General features: G+C 52.4%; 1 protein-coding gene across 1 annotated transcript; it reads left to right on the top strand.

Moving 5' to 3' along the window:
- Positions 1 to 2798: 2798 nt before the first annotated feature.
- LOC146356606 (uncharacterized) lies at positions 2799 to 7893 on the top strand. The gene is made up of 3 exons (XM_084832638.1): positions 2799 to 2915; positions 5883 to 6029; positions 6908 to 7893. Exon 3 carries the CDS (start codon positions 6931 to 6933, stop codon positions 7507 to 7509), a length of 579 nt encoding a protein of 192 aa, XP_084688764.1. The 5' UTR covers positions 2799 to 2915; positions 5883 to 6029; positions 6908 to 6930; the 3' UTR covers positions 7510 to 7893.
- The last annotated feature ends 8095 nt before the right edge of the window (positions 7894 to 15988 follow it).

Raw genomic sequence — 15988 nt, 5'->3', positions numbered from 1 at the left:
CCAACCCCCCCCCCCTCTCCTTCCCCCTGCTCACAGTCAGAAGTTACTGTGATAAGGTGATAAAGTGGGGAAGGGACTTTACAGAGCAACAAAGAACCTGCAGAACATCAAAGAAGCACAACGTTGCAATAGCAATCTTATATAGCATTGAAGAAGTGAAAAAGCACTTTAGGGTGAGTTACTAAAGTTAGCCTTTAACCCTTTCACTGCAGGGAGGCGGGATTTATTTCTGAGGAAACATGCACAGAAGGGGGGATATGTTGAAGGTTGAAAGCAGACTACCCCCACTACTATGGTAATGTGTGGGGTGGCTGCTCCCTTTCTCCTTCCCCCTCCTCACAGGCTCGCCTCTGCTACTACATTATCAATGGAGAGCAACTAATTTTCCCCATGTGTGCAGATTTCCTTGAAGAAAGTAAAATCCCAGCCCTCCAGTGCATCTGAGAGTCCACCCCACCCCAATTTGGATGCATCCCAGCAATCTGCTGTGGAGTTATTGCTCCCCACCCCATTTTCCCCCATGTGTGCACTTTTGCCTACTGCTTCCACACATCCCTTTCTCCTCCCCGCTGCTTGCAATGAGAAGGCGGGATCATTACTCTGATGAAGCGGAGAAGGGACTTTACATAACAACAGTGAAACTACAGAACATCAAAGAAGTCCAACTTCACAAGTGCCCTCACCCCGCTCCCGGCTTGCCTGGCTGAGGGGGGGGGGCTGCTGCGGGTGGCGGGGGGAGGACGGGACAAGGAGGACGCTGAAAAGTCCTCGAACTCGGAGGCGGCGCGGCGGCGGCGGCAACCCCAGGGACAAGGCGGCGGCTCGGCGGCGGCAACTCCGGGGACAAGGCGGCGGCGGTGCGGTGGCAACCCCAGGGACGAGGCGGCGGTGCAGCGGTGCCTTCGGGCCGAGGCGGCTGCTTGGTGGCGCGGCGGCGGCTTGGCACCGGCGGCGGCATTCCTGGCACAACGCAGCTATTGTGCTGCATGGTTTGCTCCCCTCCCTGGCACAAGTGAGAGGCTTTTCACCCTTCCCTCTCCCTTTCTTTGGTGCTCCTGGTTTCCGCGGCGTTTCCCCCCCCCCCAGCTGATTTCAGGAGGGGAAAGTCTCCTGTTTTCACCCCTTTCTCGCTCCATAACACCTTACAGTTGCGTGTGTTTGTGGGCTTGGGGGAGTCTCCATTGGCTTCCCAGCGCTTTCGGGAAGCTCTTTTTAAGGTGAGGGAAGGGAAAGGGTTCTGGTGCCTGGGCGTACCTCCTCCTTTTCACTCCGTGGGCCGTTTATCTGCGGCTACCTTGAGATTTTCCGGGGCTTTCTTTTGCACTCTGCTGCCCCCTAGTGGCCTGTTGTGCCTTCAACCCCCCCCCCTTGCTTCATAAAGGTAGAAAGGGGGAGGGAGGAGAAAATAAATTATAAAAATAAAGAAAGAAAGGAAGAAAGAAAGAAAGAAAGAGGGGAACAGTTGTTTAAGGGGGGCTCAAGTAAGGCTCAAGGCTTCGCCTGGAAAGTATAGGGTGAGTTTTAATATAAAGAATAACAGTAATGAAAGACAAAGCAAACAAATAAACAAATTAATTTACACGCAATTAATAGTATAATATTATTACCAATAAATAAATAAATAAATAAATAAGAATTATAGAAAGAGAAATTGGAAACATACCAACTATATCCATAGGTAAGCGCATTTCATTCAGGGTTCCCTTTAAAGCCAGTCGGCAGATCTCCCAACACACAGTGAGGCCACCCAAGAAGGGTTTGGGGGGGGGGAAAGGCAAGGGCAAAGCCGCTTGCCCCCCGGCTAAAGCCCCCTGCCCCCCAACTAAGCGCCACTTCCGTAGGGCTGACTCTTCCTCATCTGACGATGAGGATCAAGACATGGCCCTCATTCTGGCCAGACTGGAGGCTGCTGAACGGGACTTAGGGATCCCTGCATTAATCACCCCTGCCAGGAGGGCTCCCCGGACTTCAAGGGTTACTAGAGGGCAAGCTCGCAAGGATCTATTAATATCTATTTCAGAGAGGCTGGCAGCAATCGAGGCTTCCAAGGAGGTCGTCACCGTCACTGGGCAAACAGCATCTGCACCAGCCCCAGCACTCGCATGCTCATCTTCGGAGCAGCCCCCTCTGCTGCAAGGGTCGCCGGCACCCGTTTCTCTGGCTCCTGCAGTTTTAGATCGCAGCCAGATAGGGATGTACGAAAGTCACTTACCTGGTCTCGCAGCTTTTTTCGTGGTGGGGGGAGGCGCTTCGCTTCTCCCCCCAAAGTTCAGGCCGGGGGGGGAGGCTTCCCGCCTCGCCCGGCCGAAATTCAGGACAGGGAGAAGCGCCCCGTCTCCTACGTAGCCTATCACGGCTAGATCTGCAAAGTCAGCCATGATAGGCTACATTAATCATCACGTAGCCTATCATGGGTGACTTTGAAAAAAAAAAAAGTGCGTACGCAAATGGCGGCCCCCATAGGGAGCCGCCATTCGCGTTCCTTATTTGGTCCCTGTAGTCTACGTGAAGATTTACGTAGACTACGGCAAACATAAGGGCAACGCTATTTGCATTGTCCTTATTTTCACCGTAGTCTACATAAATCTTTACGTAGACTACAGGGACCAAATAAGGAACGTGAATGGCAGCTCCCTATGGGGGCCACCATTAGCCATAGGCGCTTTTTTTTTTTTAAAGTCACCCGTGATAGGCTACGTGACGATTCACATAGCCTATCACGGCTGACTTTGCAAATCTAGCCGTGATAGGCTATGTGAATCGTCACGTAGCCTATCAGGGGGCATTTTTTTTTCTTCTTTCATTGCAATGGCGGCGGCGGCAGCCGGTCGAAAGACCGGCTGCTGCTCCCGCCTCGCTCGAACACCCGCTGAACCACCGGCCGGACCAGCCACCGGGAGGGACATTCGGTGAAGGTAAGTCCTGTCCTGGGGGGGGGGTGCGGGGTGCAGGGGTCGTTCGGAGGATTTCTCCCCAAAACTTGTTCAGGGGGTGAACACGTTGGTGCTCGGCCCCCCGAAGTTTCGGGGAGAAATTCTCCGCCATCCCTAGGCAGGGGGCAAGGGGGGCGGAGAATTTCTCCCCGAACAACCTTCGGAGGACCGAATGCGTTGGCGCTCGGCCCCCCAAAGTTTCGGGGAGAAATTCTCCCCCATCCCTACAGCCAGATCCCTGACATGGCAAACAACCTTGGTTCAGGTGAGGTTTCAGTCCCTGGGGGGTCGGTGCCAACGACTGGCTGTAACCAGTTCCCACCATATGGGTGGTTCCCCTTTTCAGTGGTGATGAGTTGGCCTTTTCACTCCCCAGTAGGGGGCATCCCAGGGTTCCCTCACCCTGGTGTACCACCCCACCGCTTCAGCTCAGGTTACATACTCCCGGCACTAAGCCACGCCACACCGGGTGGGGCTCCCATTACGATGGGCATTCCTGCATTTGCCCAATCCCAGGGGGCCCCTGTCCCTGCTCCAAACCTCTCAGGTGGGGTTTACGGGGGAGGAGCATCCGCGGCCCCTCCGGCTGCTGAGCCTTCTTCGGCCGGTGACAGAGTGGCTCCTCAGCACGCCCTATCCGCCATGGCTGCCTGCGCAGCTGTATGGCAAGGCACTGTAGCCGGGAGCTCCGAGGAGCTTGGGGTGGGCAGCAATGACCCTTATGCCCAGGTAGAGAATAGGGCAATCCCGACCGGGGGTACATCCACTCCCCTGGGATATCACCTATTGCCAGCAACAAAAGAGAAAATACTCCAGGGAGAATTTGTTGACATCTTCTCCCTGTTATTCCATGAGTCTGAAACAAAGGAAGGGGAGAAATCTGGTGATAGGGATCAGGAGAGGGTCAGGCGTAAGAAGGTGTCACACACTTGGGCAAATTGGCTGCCCAGCTTTTTAATATATATGGGTGTCATTCAGCAAAAGCACCCAGAGCGTGGTTGGGTCCTCACTAAGTATTTGGATATTATATATAGGGCCTACACCGAATACGAGGGCGGAGCCTGGCTGGCCTATGACGAATCCTTTCGTATGCGGGCGGCATTTGATCCCACGTTGCGCTGGGACACCAAAGATCAGGATCTTTGGCTGCAGTTTATGACCCCTGCCAGGCTGGGTTTTGGTGAGCGATCTGATAGTGGGCACATACTAGCTAAGCTGATGCCCACCTCAGCCCCTAAGGCTGGGGTGGGACAGCTGGTTCAACACCGCGCTCTCTGTTGGGAGTTTGGTTCCAAGGGCGTCTGCTTTAAAAACCCATGCAGATTTCGCCACGCGTGCTCCATTTGCGGGGGACAACACGCCTTCATTGGCTGCCCAAAGGCCAAAGGTCAGTGGGGCCCAAATCATGAATGGCAGGGTGGTAGGAAGCCTGGGGGCAGCACACAACCTCCGCCAAAAGGGACCCAGTCCAATTAAGTTGCAGCCCCTACAGTGCCTTTTGAAGCGCTACCCGCTTCGGAAGGACGCCCGCTACTTGGAAGAGGGATTTTCCCTGGGTTTTAGGATTCCGTTTCAGGGCCAACGCCAGGCCCAAATTTGCCAGAATCAGAAATCTATTGCAGGTTTTGAACACCTAGTCTTGGATAAGATCAATAAGGAAGTGGTTGCGGGGCGGGTCATTGGTCCATTCGATTCCCCTCCTTTCCCCAACCTCAGGGTCTCCCCTTTGGGCATTGTGCCTAAAAAGGCCGCAGGTGAATACCGGCTGATCCACAACTTGTCCTTCCCCAGGGGGGAGTCTGTGAATGACACCATTCCTGAGCACCTGTGCTCTGTTCACTACACGCCGTTTGATGCGGCAGTATCTATGGTGAAGGCACTGGGCCCTGGGGCCCTCATGGGGAAATGCGACATTAAATCCGCATTCCGCCGCTTGCCAATTTCCCCCGATGATTTCGACCTTTTAGGATTCAGTTTTTCTGGTCAGTTCTACGTCGACAGGGATGTTCCGTGTCCTGTGCTATGTTTGAGAAGTTCAGTTCCTTTTTGGAATGGGCTCTGATTGATAAAACCGGGTCCCATAGCATCGTGCACTACCTTGACATTTTCTTATTTGCAGGTCCATCTGGCACCCCCCAGTGCACACGGCTAATGCAGGAGTTTTCTGCCCTCACAAATGAGCTGGGTGTACCTTTGGCGGGGGAAAAAACCGAGGGCCCTTCCCCCACTATTAAATTTTTGGGCATAGAACTGGACTCCATGAATCAGTTGTGTAGGCTTCCGGCGGACAAATTGCAGGCCCTAAAGGATAGGATACAGCACATGCTTCATTCTAAGAAAGTCACGCTGTTGGCATTGCAGGAAGTTGTTGGGCATCTTAATTTCGCCTGTCGGGTAGTTGCCCCTGGCAGGGCCTTCCTTAGATGCCTTTGTAACGCCATGCAGGGCCTGCGCTTGCCGCACCATCGCATTCAGGTATCATCAGCCATGAAAGATGATCTTTCTGTGTGGCTGCATTTCCTTAACGCATTCAATGGCATTTCCTTCTGGAGGAAGGAGTTGCTATTGGAAGCAGAACTTCAGATACATTCAGATTCATCTGGGGTCCTAGGCTTTGGGGTTGTGTTTCGCGATCGATGGTGCCACGCACATTGGCCGGCTGAGTGGTTAGCCCTAGGCATCGGAAGAGACCTTACTTTCTTAGAGCTCTTTCTGATATATGTTGCCGTGCACCTGTGGGCAGCCCAGCTTGCTAATTCTGTCGTACATTTTTGGTGTGACAACCAAGCCACTGTCCAGGTCATTAATTCTTTGTCATCGCGCAACAGTAGGGTCATGTCCTTGCTCCGGGCTTTCACTCTGCAGTGCTTGCGTTTTAATATTTTATTCCATGCACGGCACATTCCTGGCATGGATAATGCCTTGGCTGTTGCATTGTCACGAAACCAGGTGCAACGTTTCCGAGAACTGGCCCCCTGGGCGCGGGCTATTCCGGACACCATGCCAGCCGCTCTGTGGGAAGTTGGCTGGAAGAGGTGGAACAGGCCATCCTGCAGTCCTTAGCCCCCAGCACAAGAGCAGCTTACGCCAGGTCAGGTAGGTAGTTCTTTTCATTCCGGGTGGTTGCACATCTTCCACAGTGCTGGCCAATACCGGTCGATCACCTTCTGCAGTTTTGCATGCATGCCCACAGGCGGGGCCTAGCGGCCCAGACCATCAGGGGTAGGCTTGCTGCACTTGCCTTCTGGTCTAAAATGAAGGGTGTAGCAGATAACACCATGGACTTCCGGGTCCGGCGGATGCTTCAGGGCTGGTCCAGGGGGTCCCCAGTGCCTCCTGACCCTAGACACCCTCTGTCACCAGACATATTGCTGGGCTTGCGGGATCTGTGGCCTTCCTTGTGCAAATCCCCTCAAGAAGCCTTGTTATTTCATGCTGCAGCTCTTACAGCATTCTTTGGGGCATTGCGGATATTGGAGTTGGTGGTGTCTGCTAAGGGCGACCTCTCTGGACGAGCCTTGCAGTTTAATGACTTACAGTTTTCTCAGCAGGGAGCCCTTATTCAGCTTAGAAGGTCCAAGACTGACCAGGGGGAAGGGGCGTCAGCGTGTCCCTGTTTCCAGCCCCTGTGCCGGACCTCTGCCCGGTCACAGCATTGAGGGACTTTCTGAAGGTTCGGGGAAACCTGCCTGGCCCCCTTTTTTGCCATACAGACTCTTCTCCTTTAACCAAATATCAATTTTGGGCAGTCACACAGCGAGCATTAAAGGCGCTGGGTTTGGGTGCTCTTCGTTTCGGCACACATTCCTTCCGGATTGGGGCCGCCTCCACTGCTGCGTCTCTGGGGTTCACACCAGATAAGGTGCAGTCAGTCGGTAGGTGGCGCTCCAAGGTGTATCTGGCATACGTGAGGCCACTGTCGGGCCCTTAGCTTGGGTGGACATTTCCATTCATTACTTTTCTTGTTCTTCTAGATCACTGGAGTGCGAGTGATCCAATGAAGGTGCTCATCTGTGGGCACAGTATGGTTTTTTGGGCCGGTCGGAGGGCCTTCTCCAGCTGCGGATCCCAGCTAGGACTCAGCTGCTATGCCACCATTCAGTGGTTGGGCAGACACGGGATGCATTGGGAGCACCTCCTGCCCACGTTATTCCAGCAAGGGCTGGTGAAGGTTCCCCCACAGATTCTAGTGTTGCACTTAGGGGGGAACGATTTAGGCCTGCTGAAAGGCAAGGCCCTGATTCTTCAAGCTTGGGAGGACTTGCGGGTGATTCGGCGTCGCTGGCTGGGAATCACTATTATCTGGTCCAACGTGTTGCCTAGGGTGGTCTGGAGGGATGGCTTGGATCCTCGTGCCATGGATAAGGCCCGTAAAAAGGTCAACAGAGAGATCGGGAACTTCCTGATCAAACAGGGCGACCGGACCATCATCCACCCCGACATTTCTCCTGCTCGGGGAATACTCTACAGGGCGGACGGCGTTCATCTCACTGAACTAGGCAATTATGCCTTTTTGGCTGATCTGCGAAGGGGCATTTGGGAGTGTTTACTGCGCAGGTGGGGGGAGAGCGAATAAGCAGAGGCTTGTCACCCTCCTGTGGTGGATCCGGGTGGGCTCTCCACTGGGGGAGTGGCCAGGTGAGCATTCGTAGGCACCGTTTCAGGTGACTGGTAAGGCCCGAGGATTCCGGCTCAGGGTTTTGTGGCCCCAGTTGGGAGATACGGCTTACCTTTGAGGCCAACCCTCCTCACCCACTCGGGTTCTGTGGCTCGAGGGGGGGTGACAGGGGAAGGTCTCCCAGCCCAGAACTGGGTATGTCCGATTGGTGGGCGAGGGCGGACACCTCGCCACAGACAACGAATGCCTCACTCCACACCTGTCATGTTGGTCTTGTGGTGTGCCCGCTGGTGCTTTCTTCGCAGATTGTAATCTATCAATAAATGTGGCCCTGTTTATCCCAAATTGATTGGTATCGTCTCGTCATTTCTCCCCTGTCCACTCGCAATAGTGATTTAAGACAGCAACGAGGAAGCGAAAGAGTGCCTTAGGGGGAGTTACTAAAGTTAGCCTTCAACTCTTTCACTACAGGGGAGTGAGATTTAATTTTTCACTTCTGAGTGAACATGCACAGAAAGGGGAGATATGTTAAAGACTGAAAGCAGGCTACCTAAAGTGATTGAGTGTCCCCACTGCTGCAGTAATGTGAGGGGTTGCTGCTGCACTCCTGGGGATTTTCTCAGTGGGAATGGGAAAAAACTACTTCCATTAGGGAAACAAGAGGGAATGGGCAAATTCCCACAGGAAAGAGCTACTCCACAGTGATGGTTCCAGCACCCAGAGTAAAATGAAATCAATGGATCTGCACATTTAGGCCTGTCACAATTGCACTATTGTGGTTTTAGAGGGGAGGGTCAGATATAGGATGGGGAGGGTGGGGGCGCTAACACACACACTGGCCAGAGAAAGCAAAAGGGGTGGAACAAGGTGAGAGTGGGAGGGAGAGAACAGGCTCTCTGTGATGACATGCAAAAGACTCCACCCAGTAGCCACCCAAACACTTCACAGGAAACTGCCATGTGACCTACTGAGAGCCCCAAGCTAGCTATGGGATAATCCAGGCTTTCAAGCGCCATGTGTCCCCAGGCAGAGCAGATTCTACTCCAGTAAAAAGCACAGCGAAGTGGGGAGTGAACTAAACCCATCACCGTGGAGTTCCCCCCACGGAGAGATGACCTTGATTTTTTTTTAGCGAAGGTCATATTCCACCTTATCTCTGCTTCTCAGGAAAGAAGTGGGAGGGATGGAACTCTCCCTGGTGATCTTCTGCTCATCATGTGCTGGTACACGCCACCACATCACTTAGCATGGGGCACACACCACACCACTTTGCATGGAGCGCACACCACGCCACACCACTTTGCAGTGGCATACCCTGACATAATCAACAACTCATTTTTGGAGCTAGAATATCAGAAGATTTTTACATAGCCAGGGAGGTGGAAAATGGCTCCTGCTGGCTTTTTGCCTGACAGGAACAACACTGGAGGGAGGAGAGGAGACAGGAAAGGAAAGCCTTGATGTACGCCATACTCAGGGGCAAATTAATTTCCTTCTAAGCAGGGTTATTTCCTCCAGCATAAACCTTCTAAACAACTGGGTTTGTTTAGTTTGGAACAAAGGATGTTAAGGGGAGTCATGGTAGAGATGGAGAAAACTATGCATGGCATGTGGATAGGGAGACATTTTTCTCCCTCTCTCAAAATACTAGAACCCGGGGTCATCCCATGAGGCAGATTGGTGGGAGATTCAGGACAGATAAAAGGAAGGACTCCTTCACACAGCACACAGTCAATGTCTGGAATTCGCTACCTAGGACATTGTTATGGCCACCAATTTGGATGGCTTTAAAAGGGGGTTGGACAAATTCATGGAGGAGAAGGCTATACATGGCTACTAGTCCTGATTTGTATATGCTACCTCCACTATCAGAGGCAATAAGCCTATGTATGTAGTACATCACTTGCTGAGGAACATAGGTGAGAGGGTACTGTTGCACTCATGTCCTACTTGTGGGTTTCCCAGGGGGGCAGCTGGTTGGCCATTGTGTGAACAGAATGCTGGACTAGACAGGCCCTTATGTTCAATACTGAGGGGGCACCACCGAGAAGGCCCTCATCCTTGTTGCCACCCTCTGAGCCTCCCTCAGAGGGGGCACTCAGAGGTGGGCCTCAGATGATGAGCAAAGTATATGGGTAGGTTTACTGGGAGAGGCACTCCATCATAGAATCATAGAATAGTAGGGTTGGAAGGGGCCTACAAGGCCATCGAGTCCAACCCCCTGCTCAATGCAGGAATCCAAGTCAGAGCATCCCTGACAGATGGCTGTCCAGCCTCGTCTTGAACGCCTCCAGTGTGGGAGACACTGGAGACAGGACAGCAGGTATTGCTGTCCTAAGCCACCTTTGTAGGTCAAACCAGGCACTTTGAATTGGACTCAGAAATGTACAGGCAGCCAATGCAGGTGGGCCAGAATCAGTGTTATACACTCAGAACTTCAGGTCCCTGCTTTCCATCTGGATGCCACAGTTTGCACAAGTTGCAACTCCTGAACTGTCTTCAAAGGGAGCCACACTCAAAGCACATTATAGTTGTGAAGGATTGTTGGTCTTGCTCCAACAACCCTGCAAGTAGGCCAGGCTCAACTTGGCCGTAGTTTTCCCCAAAGTTGACCCAGTAGCTCCCTTCCCAGGCCAATAGGCACTGTATTTAGCACATAAGTTATATAGGACACACCACGCCAACTGGAAGTGGGATAAAAGTTTATTAGGGGAAAGGAACAAAGAGGAAGGAATGGGGAGAGGAGGTAGGTTGTACAGGTAATTACAAGCAAGGTAGAATACTCAAAACAAAACCAGAAATGCCAAACTAGTGATGTACGAAAGTCACTTACCTGGTCCCGCAGCTTGCTTCGCGGTGGGGGGGAGGCGCTTCGGTTCTCCCCCTGAAGTTCAGGCCGGGGGGGAGGCGCCCCGCCTCGCCCGGCCGAAATTCAGGCTGGGGAGAAGCGCTATTTGCATTGCCCTTATTTTCACCGTAGTCTACGTAAATCTTTACGTAGACTACCGGGACCAAATAAGGAATGCAAATGGTGGTGCCCATGGTCGCCACCATTTGCGTACGTGCTTTTTTTTTTTTCAACGTCACCCATGATAGGCTACGTAACGATTAACGTAGCCTATCACAGCTGACTTTGGAAATCTAGCCGTGATAGGCTACGTTAATCGTTACGTAGCCTATCAGGGGTGTGTTTTGTTTTGTTTTTTTACTTTATTTTGTAATGGCGGTGGCAGCAGCCGGTCGGGAGACCAGGCGCCGCCCCTGCCCCCGCCGAACCGCCGCCAAACCGCCGCCGGGACCCGCCGCCAGGAGGGACATTCGCAGGAGGTAAGTCCCATCCCGGGGGGGGGGGGTGGCGGGGGGGTGGCGGAGAATTTCACCAACAATTTTGGGGGGCCGAATGCGTTGGCATTCGGCCTCCCGGAGATTCGGGGAGAAATTCTCCGCCATCCCTATGCCAAACACCAAGACACGCACTCCCAAGAGCAAAACAGTAAAGCTAACTAGTCTATCCTATACACACCAAAGCATGGGCCTCTCAGGATAGCCATTGAGCTGCAGCACACCCAGTCCCATCAGGGTGAAGAAGAGACACCCGCCCCTTGTTTGGCCCTTTTTTTATTGCTCAGCCCTAGCAACTCAGGTCAGATTTGAAACACCCAATCCAAGCCCAGTCCCAGGAACCCCACTCCACCCCCCAAGGAGGCTGAATCTTCCCACCAGGCACGGCTGTTATTATTTTCCCAGTTAGCTGGAGCAGAGCATGGCCTTGAGCTGCAGGGCTGAGAAACGGCCAAAAAACAATCAACCTCCAGGTGCTACTTCATATGTGACTACCCAAGTAGCCCTCCTGGCTCCTACTTCTACTATCCCATTCTTGGCAATAGTGATCTCAGCTTGAGGGTCCCACAGCATATAGTACTGAAGGCAGGTTATCCCTGTCCAGATAGCTGGGCCACCAGCCAAAGCTGGTAAAAGGCTCTTGAGGCCACCTGAGCTTCCAGTGACAAAGATGGCTCCAGGACAAACCCTAAGCCACAATCCTGCTCCTTCAGGGGGAGTGCAACCCCACCCAGAATAGGAAGAAGCACCCACTAAGACCATCTCAGTCTTGTCTAGATTGAGCTTCAGTTTATTAGCCCTCGTACAGCCCATTGTCACAGACAGGCACTGATTTACCACATCCACAGCTTCACTTGATGCAGATGAAAAGGAGAAAGAGAGCTGCATATCATCAGCCTACAGATGGCAACACACTCCAAAACTCCTGGTGACCCCACTCAACAGTTTTATGTAGATGTTAAATGGAGGACAAAACCAACACTTGTGGAACGCCATACAGGAGAACCCACAGGGCTGAGCAATATTGCTCAAGCACCACCTTCTGGAGCTGACCATCCAAGTAGGAGCACACCCACTGCAATGCAGGACCTCACACTCCCATCTCTGACCATCACCCTCAAAGGATACCATGGTCAATGGTATTGAAAACCATTGAAAGTAGGGATGTACGAAAGTCACTTACCTTTTCACAGCTTTGCTTCGCGATGGGGGGGGAGGTGCTTCACTTCTCGCCCCGAAATTCAGGCTGGGGGGGAGGTGCCCTGCCTCGCCTGCCCGAAATTCAGGCTGGGGAGACACGCCCCGTCTCCCCAGCCGCGAACTACAAAAGTAAAAAAAAAAAACACCCGTGATAGGCTACGTAACGATTTACGCAGCCTATCACAGCTAGATTTGCAAAGTCAGCCATGATAGGTTACGTAAATCGTTACGTAGCCTATCATGGGTGACTTTGGGGGGAAAAAAAAGCATGTACGCAAATGGCGGCGCCCATGGGGCGCCGCCATTTGCGTTCCTTATTTGGTCCCGGTAGTCTACGTAAACATTTAGGTAGACTACGGTGAAAATAAGGGGAACGCAAATAGCGTTGCCCTTATTTTTGCCGTAGTCTACGTAAATCTTTACGTAGACTACCCGGATCAAATAAGGAACGCAAATGCCGGCGCCCATTGGGCGCCGCCATTTGCGTACGCGCTTTTTTTTTTCTCTAAAGTCACCCATGATAGGCTACGTAACGATTAACGTAGCCTATCATGGCTGACTTTGGAGATCTAGCCATGATAGGCTACATTAATCGTTACATAGCCTATCACGTTTTTTTTTTTTTTTTACTTCACTTGTAATGGCGGCGGCGGCAGCCAGTCGAAAGACCAGCTGCCGCCCCCGCCCCCAACGAAAACCCGCCGAACCGCCTCCGGGACCCGCTGCCGGGAGGGACATTCGTCAAAGGTAAGTGCCATCCCGGGGGGGTGGCGGGGGGGTGGCGGAGAATTTCACCGCCGATTTCAGGGGGCTGAATGCGTTGGCACTCGGCCCCCCGAAGTTTCGGGGAGAAATTCTCCCCCATCCCTAAAAAGATCAAACAGGATCAAAATGGCTATCTCCACACCCCACCCCACCCTTCCTCTCCTGACATAAGTCTTCATACAGGGCAACCAAGACTTCTTCTATGCCAAAACCCATCCTGAACCCTGACTGAATTGGACCAAGATAACTGGTCTCATCCCAGCAGCACCTCGTTGGTAACCACTCAAGGGCTGTGTCCAGGACCGGAAGATATGACACCAACTGCTTTGCCAGTTGTTTTGTCAATAGGCAATACTTCTTTCTGGATATTCAGGGGCAATGAACACACCAATGGGTGAAGGAAAGAATTTGATTTAGCTAAATTGGGCTAATAATGCAAGGAAAAGCAAGACAATACATTCAAAGCAGAAAGCAGACATTCTTAGAGACACTGGGAATCCCTTCATCTTATGAGAGATAAGCAAATCATTTAAGAGCAGTGATAAAGAACTCCAACATTCTGGTCCCTAACGCCAGTCTGGGCTATGGGGAGGTTTTGAATTGGGAGGGTCCCAGGGAGTCATATACTATCCCCTTGGCCGCTCCCATTCTGGACATGGTCCCATGACTTCATACATTTTGTATAAAGGAAAACAACCCACCTCCATACTCAGCAGGCAGGCAGCCAAACACAGATAGCTCCTATCTCCACTCTTGGCTGGCCTTGACATCATGCCAAACCCTGATCTACCAGCCTCAGTTACAGTGCCAACAGCCTTGCACAGGGAAGAGTTCTTCAGGGGTTGTCTTGCCACCACCTCTTTCAGGTGGGCCGAACCAACCCTAGGGATGTCGGAGGAATCTGTCCAGGGGGTCGGGCCCACTGAGCTTAGGGCAGCTTGGACCCCCAGACCCCTGGCTTGCTTACCTGTGGGCTGGCTCACCTCAAAGGGCTGGATGCGCCCGATCTCGTCTGATCTCGGAAGCTAAGCAGGGTCAGCCCTGGTTAGTACTAGGATGGGAGACCGCCTGGGAATCAGGCTTCCAGCACTGAGCAGTGGGTTGGGCTCGATGGTCTCGTAAGCCCCTTCCAACCTTATGATTCTATGATGTCGAGCAAAGGGCTGGATGCGCCCGATCTCGTCTGATCTCAAAAGCTAAGCAGGGTCAGCCCCGGTTAGTGCTTGGATGGGAGACTGCCTGGGAATCAGGCTTCCTGCACTGAGCAGGGGGTTGGACTCAGTGCTCTATGATACCTTATATGAAACTGAGTGAGTCAGGCCAGCTCGCAGGCTTCCTCCACCAGCCATACCCTCAGGCTCTCATTCCCAAATTTGCCAACACCAGCACAGAGAGTGTGAGGGTTGCGCTCTGCGGCTGCAGGGTGGGAGCTGAATGGTGGGAGCTGAGCGGTGGTTGCTCCACACTGGCAGCAGTTTGGGAGCGGAACAAGTCCACAGCAGGAAGAAGGGAGATACGCGCGCAGTTACCGGAGCTGGACTCGCCTGCCACCTGTTGTGGGTGCTTTTGCTGCCGCCACTGCTATCGCCTGTTCACTGCTTCACCCAGTGGCTGGCAGTGGAGGCTGGTGCCCCAGCAAGGGGAAGGAAGATTTGCACACAATGACAGAAGAGTCTGTGGCTCACCTTGCAAATGCAAGCTGAGCTGGGGGGTCCTGGGAAATCCATTGAGCTGTTGAGCCCCAAGAGGGCTGGATTTCCCAGCATCCCTAACAATACGTTTTAGAGCCTCCACAATAGCCAAACACCCCAGTTCAGTTTCTGAATACTTGTTTTTCTCTCTCATTCAGTATTTGGCCACCAAAAGCCATTGGTCCACATCTTCCTTGGTCATGTATTTGTTCCAGAGTAAATCCAGTGACATTTCCCAGGGGCTCCTGGGAAATCCGTCAACCCCCAGAGCACCGGATTTCCCAATGCTGCACATCCCTAAGAGTCCCCTGTTGTAAAGAGGCTTTGATAAGTTCCCTGGCCAAGGCAGCTTTTCCCGTCTTGCTATAGTTGTTCTGGATCAGCACTGGGGCAAACTACGGGCAAGTCTGATAGTAAATCAGGAAACAGGCAAGGGGAAAGTGTTTCCAGTCAAGAATGACAGGTCCAAGAGAAAGGCCCCAGGCCAAGGGCAATGCACAGATAAGCAGTTCAAAAACAAATGCAGGCCAAAAAGGAGAGTCAACTGGGGGTCCAGTGGTTAGCAGAACAGAAAGCCCCAAACCAAGGTCAGGGATGGAAGGCAACAGAACTGGTAGAAAGGCATTTTCTCCCAGCAACTCTGAAGTTCCAACTAAGAGCTGCTGAAGCCTGAACTTTTGGGGCTGAGCTTCACTTCCTCACAGAACCTCTGGGAAAAGTCCCACCCATGAGGAGGGCCTTGCTCATATGGAGTCATTTACTCAGGAGAAGCCGTTCTTTCTCAATGGGGACTCCTCCTCACAGGGGTTCCTCCAGCCTGCCTCCTGAGACAACAACACACTTGAGAGTTTGGGGGTTGTTCAGCCTTTGGCTCAGGGATACAGTACCGCACCTCTTGTGGGGATAGCCTCACAGCCATCTCCTTCAAGGCTCCAGGGTCTTCCCAGTCTTCTGACATGGACTTTTCTGTTGCATTATTCATCACTGGGAGCTGTAGCTCCTTTGAGGAGGACTCCTCCAGTGGGGCATGGCAGTTCCTTAACTGACAAGGAACTGGTTACCCAAACCTTTCCATGGACCTTGTCCAAAACCCCAAAGATGTATTAACAGGTCTGGTTTGTTCATTTATTTGTTCTTGCTGTTTATTTCTTGAAACCAACATATACCACATTTCAGTACTCTCCTACTATTTTACACTGGTATAATATCAACAAAAGTTATAAACAGGGAACACTAAAACCTAGAGTAATACAGGAAAATACAAGGCATACCTTTCTTGTTGTTGTTCAGTCGTTCAGTCGTGTCCGACTCTTCGTGACCCCATGGACCAGAGCACGCCAGGCCTTCCTGTCCTCTGTTCTCTCCCAGAGGTGTGTGCTCAAGTCCAAATTCATTGCATCAGTGATGCTATCTAGCCATCTCATCCTCTGCCGTCCCCT

The sequence above is a fragment of the Heloderma suspectum genome, chromosome 2, assembly GCF_057233095.1.
Source record: "Heloderma suspectum isolate Gila_16-S chromosome 2, 16-S_ref, whole genome shotgun sequence".
Lineage (NCBI taxonomy): Eukaryota > Metazoa > Chordata > Lepidosauria > Squamata > Helodermatidae > Heloderma > Heloderma suspectum.
The sequence above is the reverse complement of the archived record's forward strand: the minus strand, read 5'-3'. Positions and strand labels throughout refer to the sequence as shown.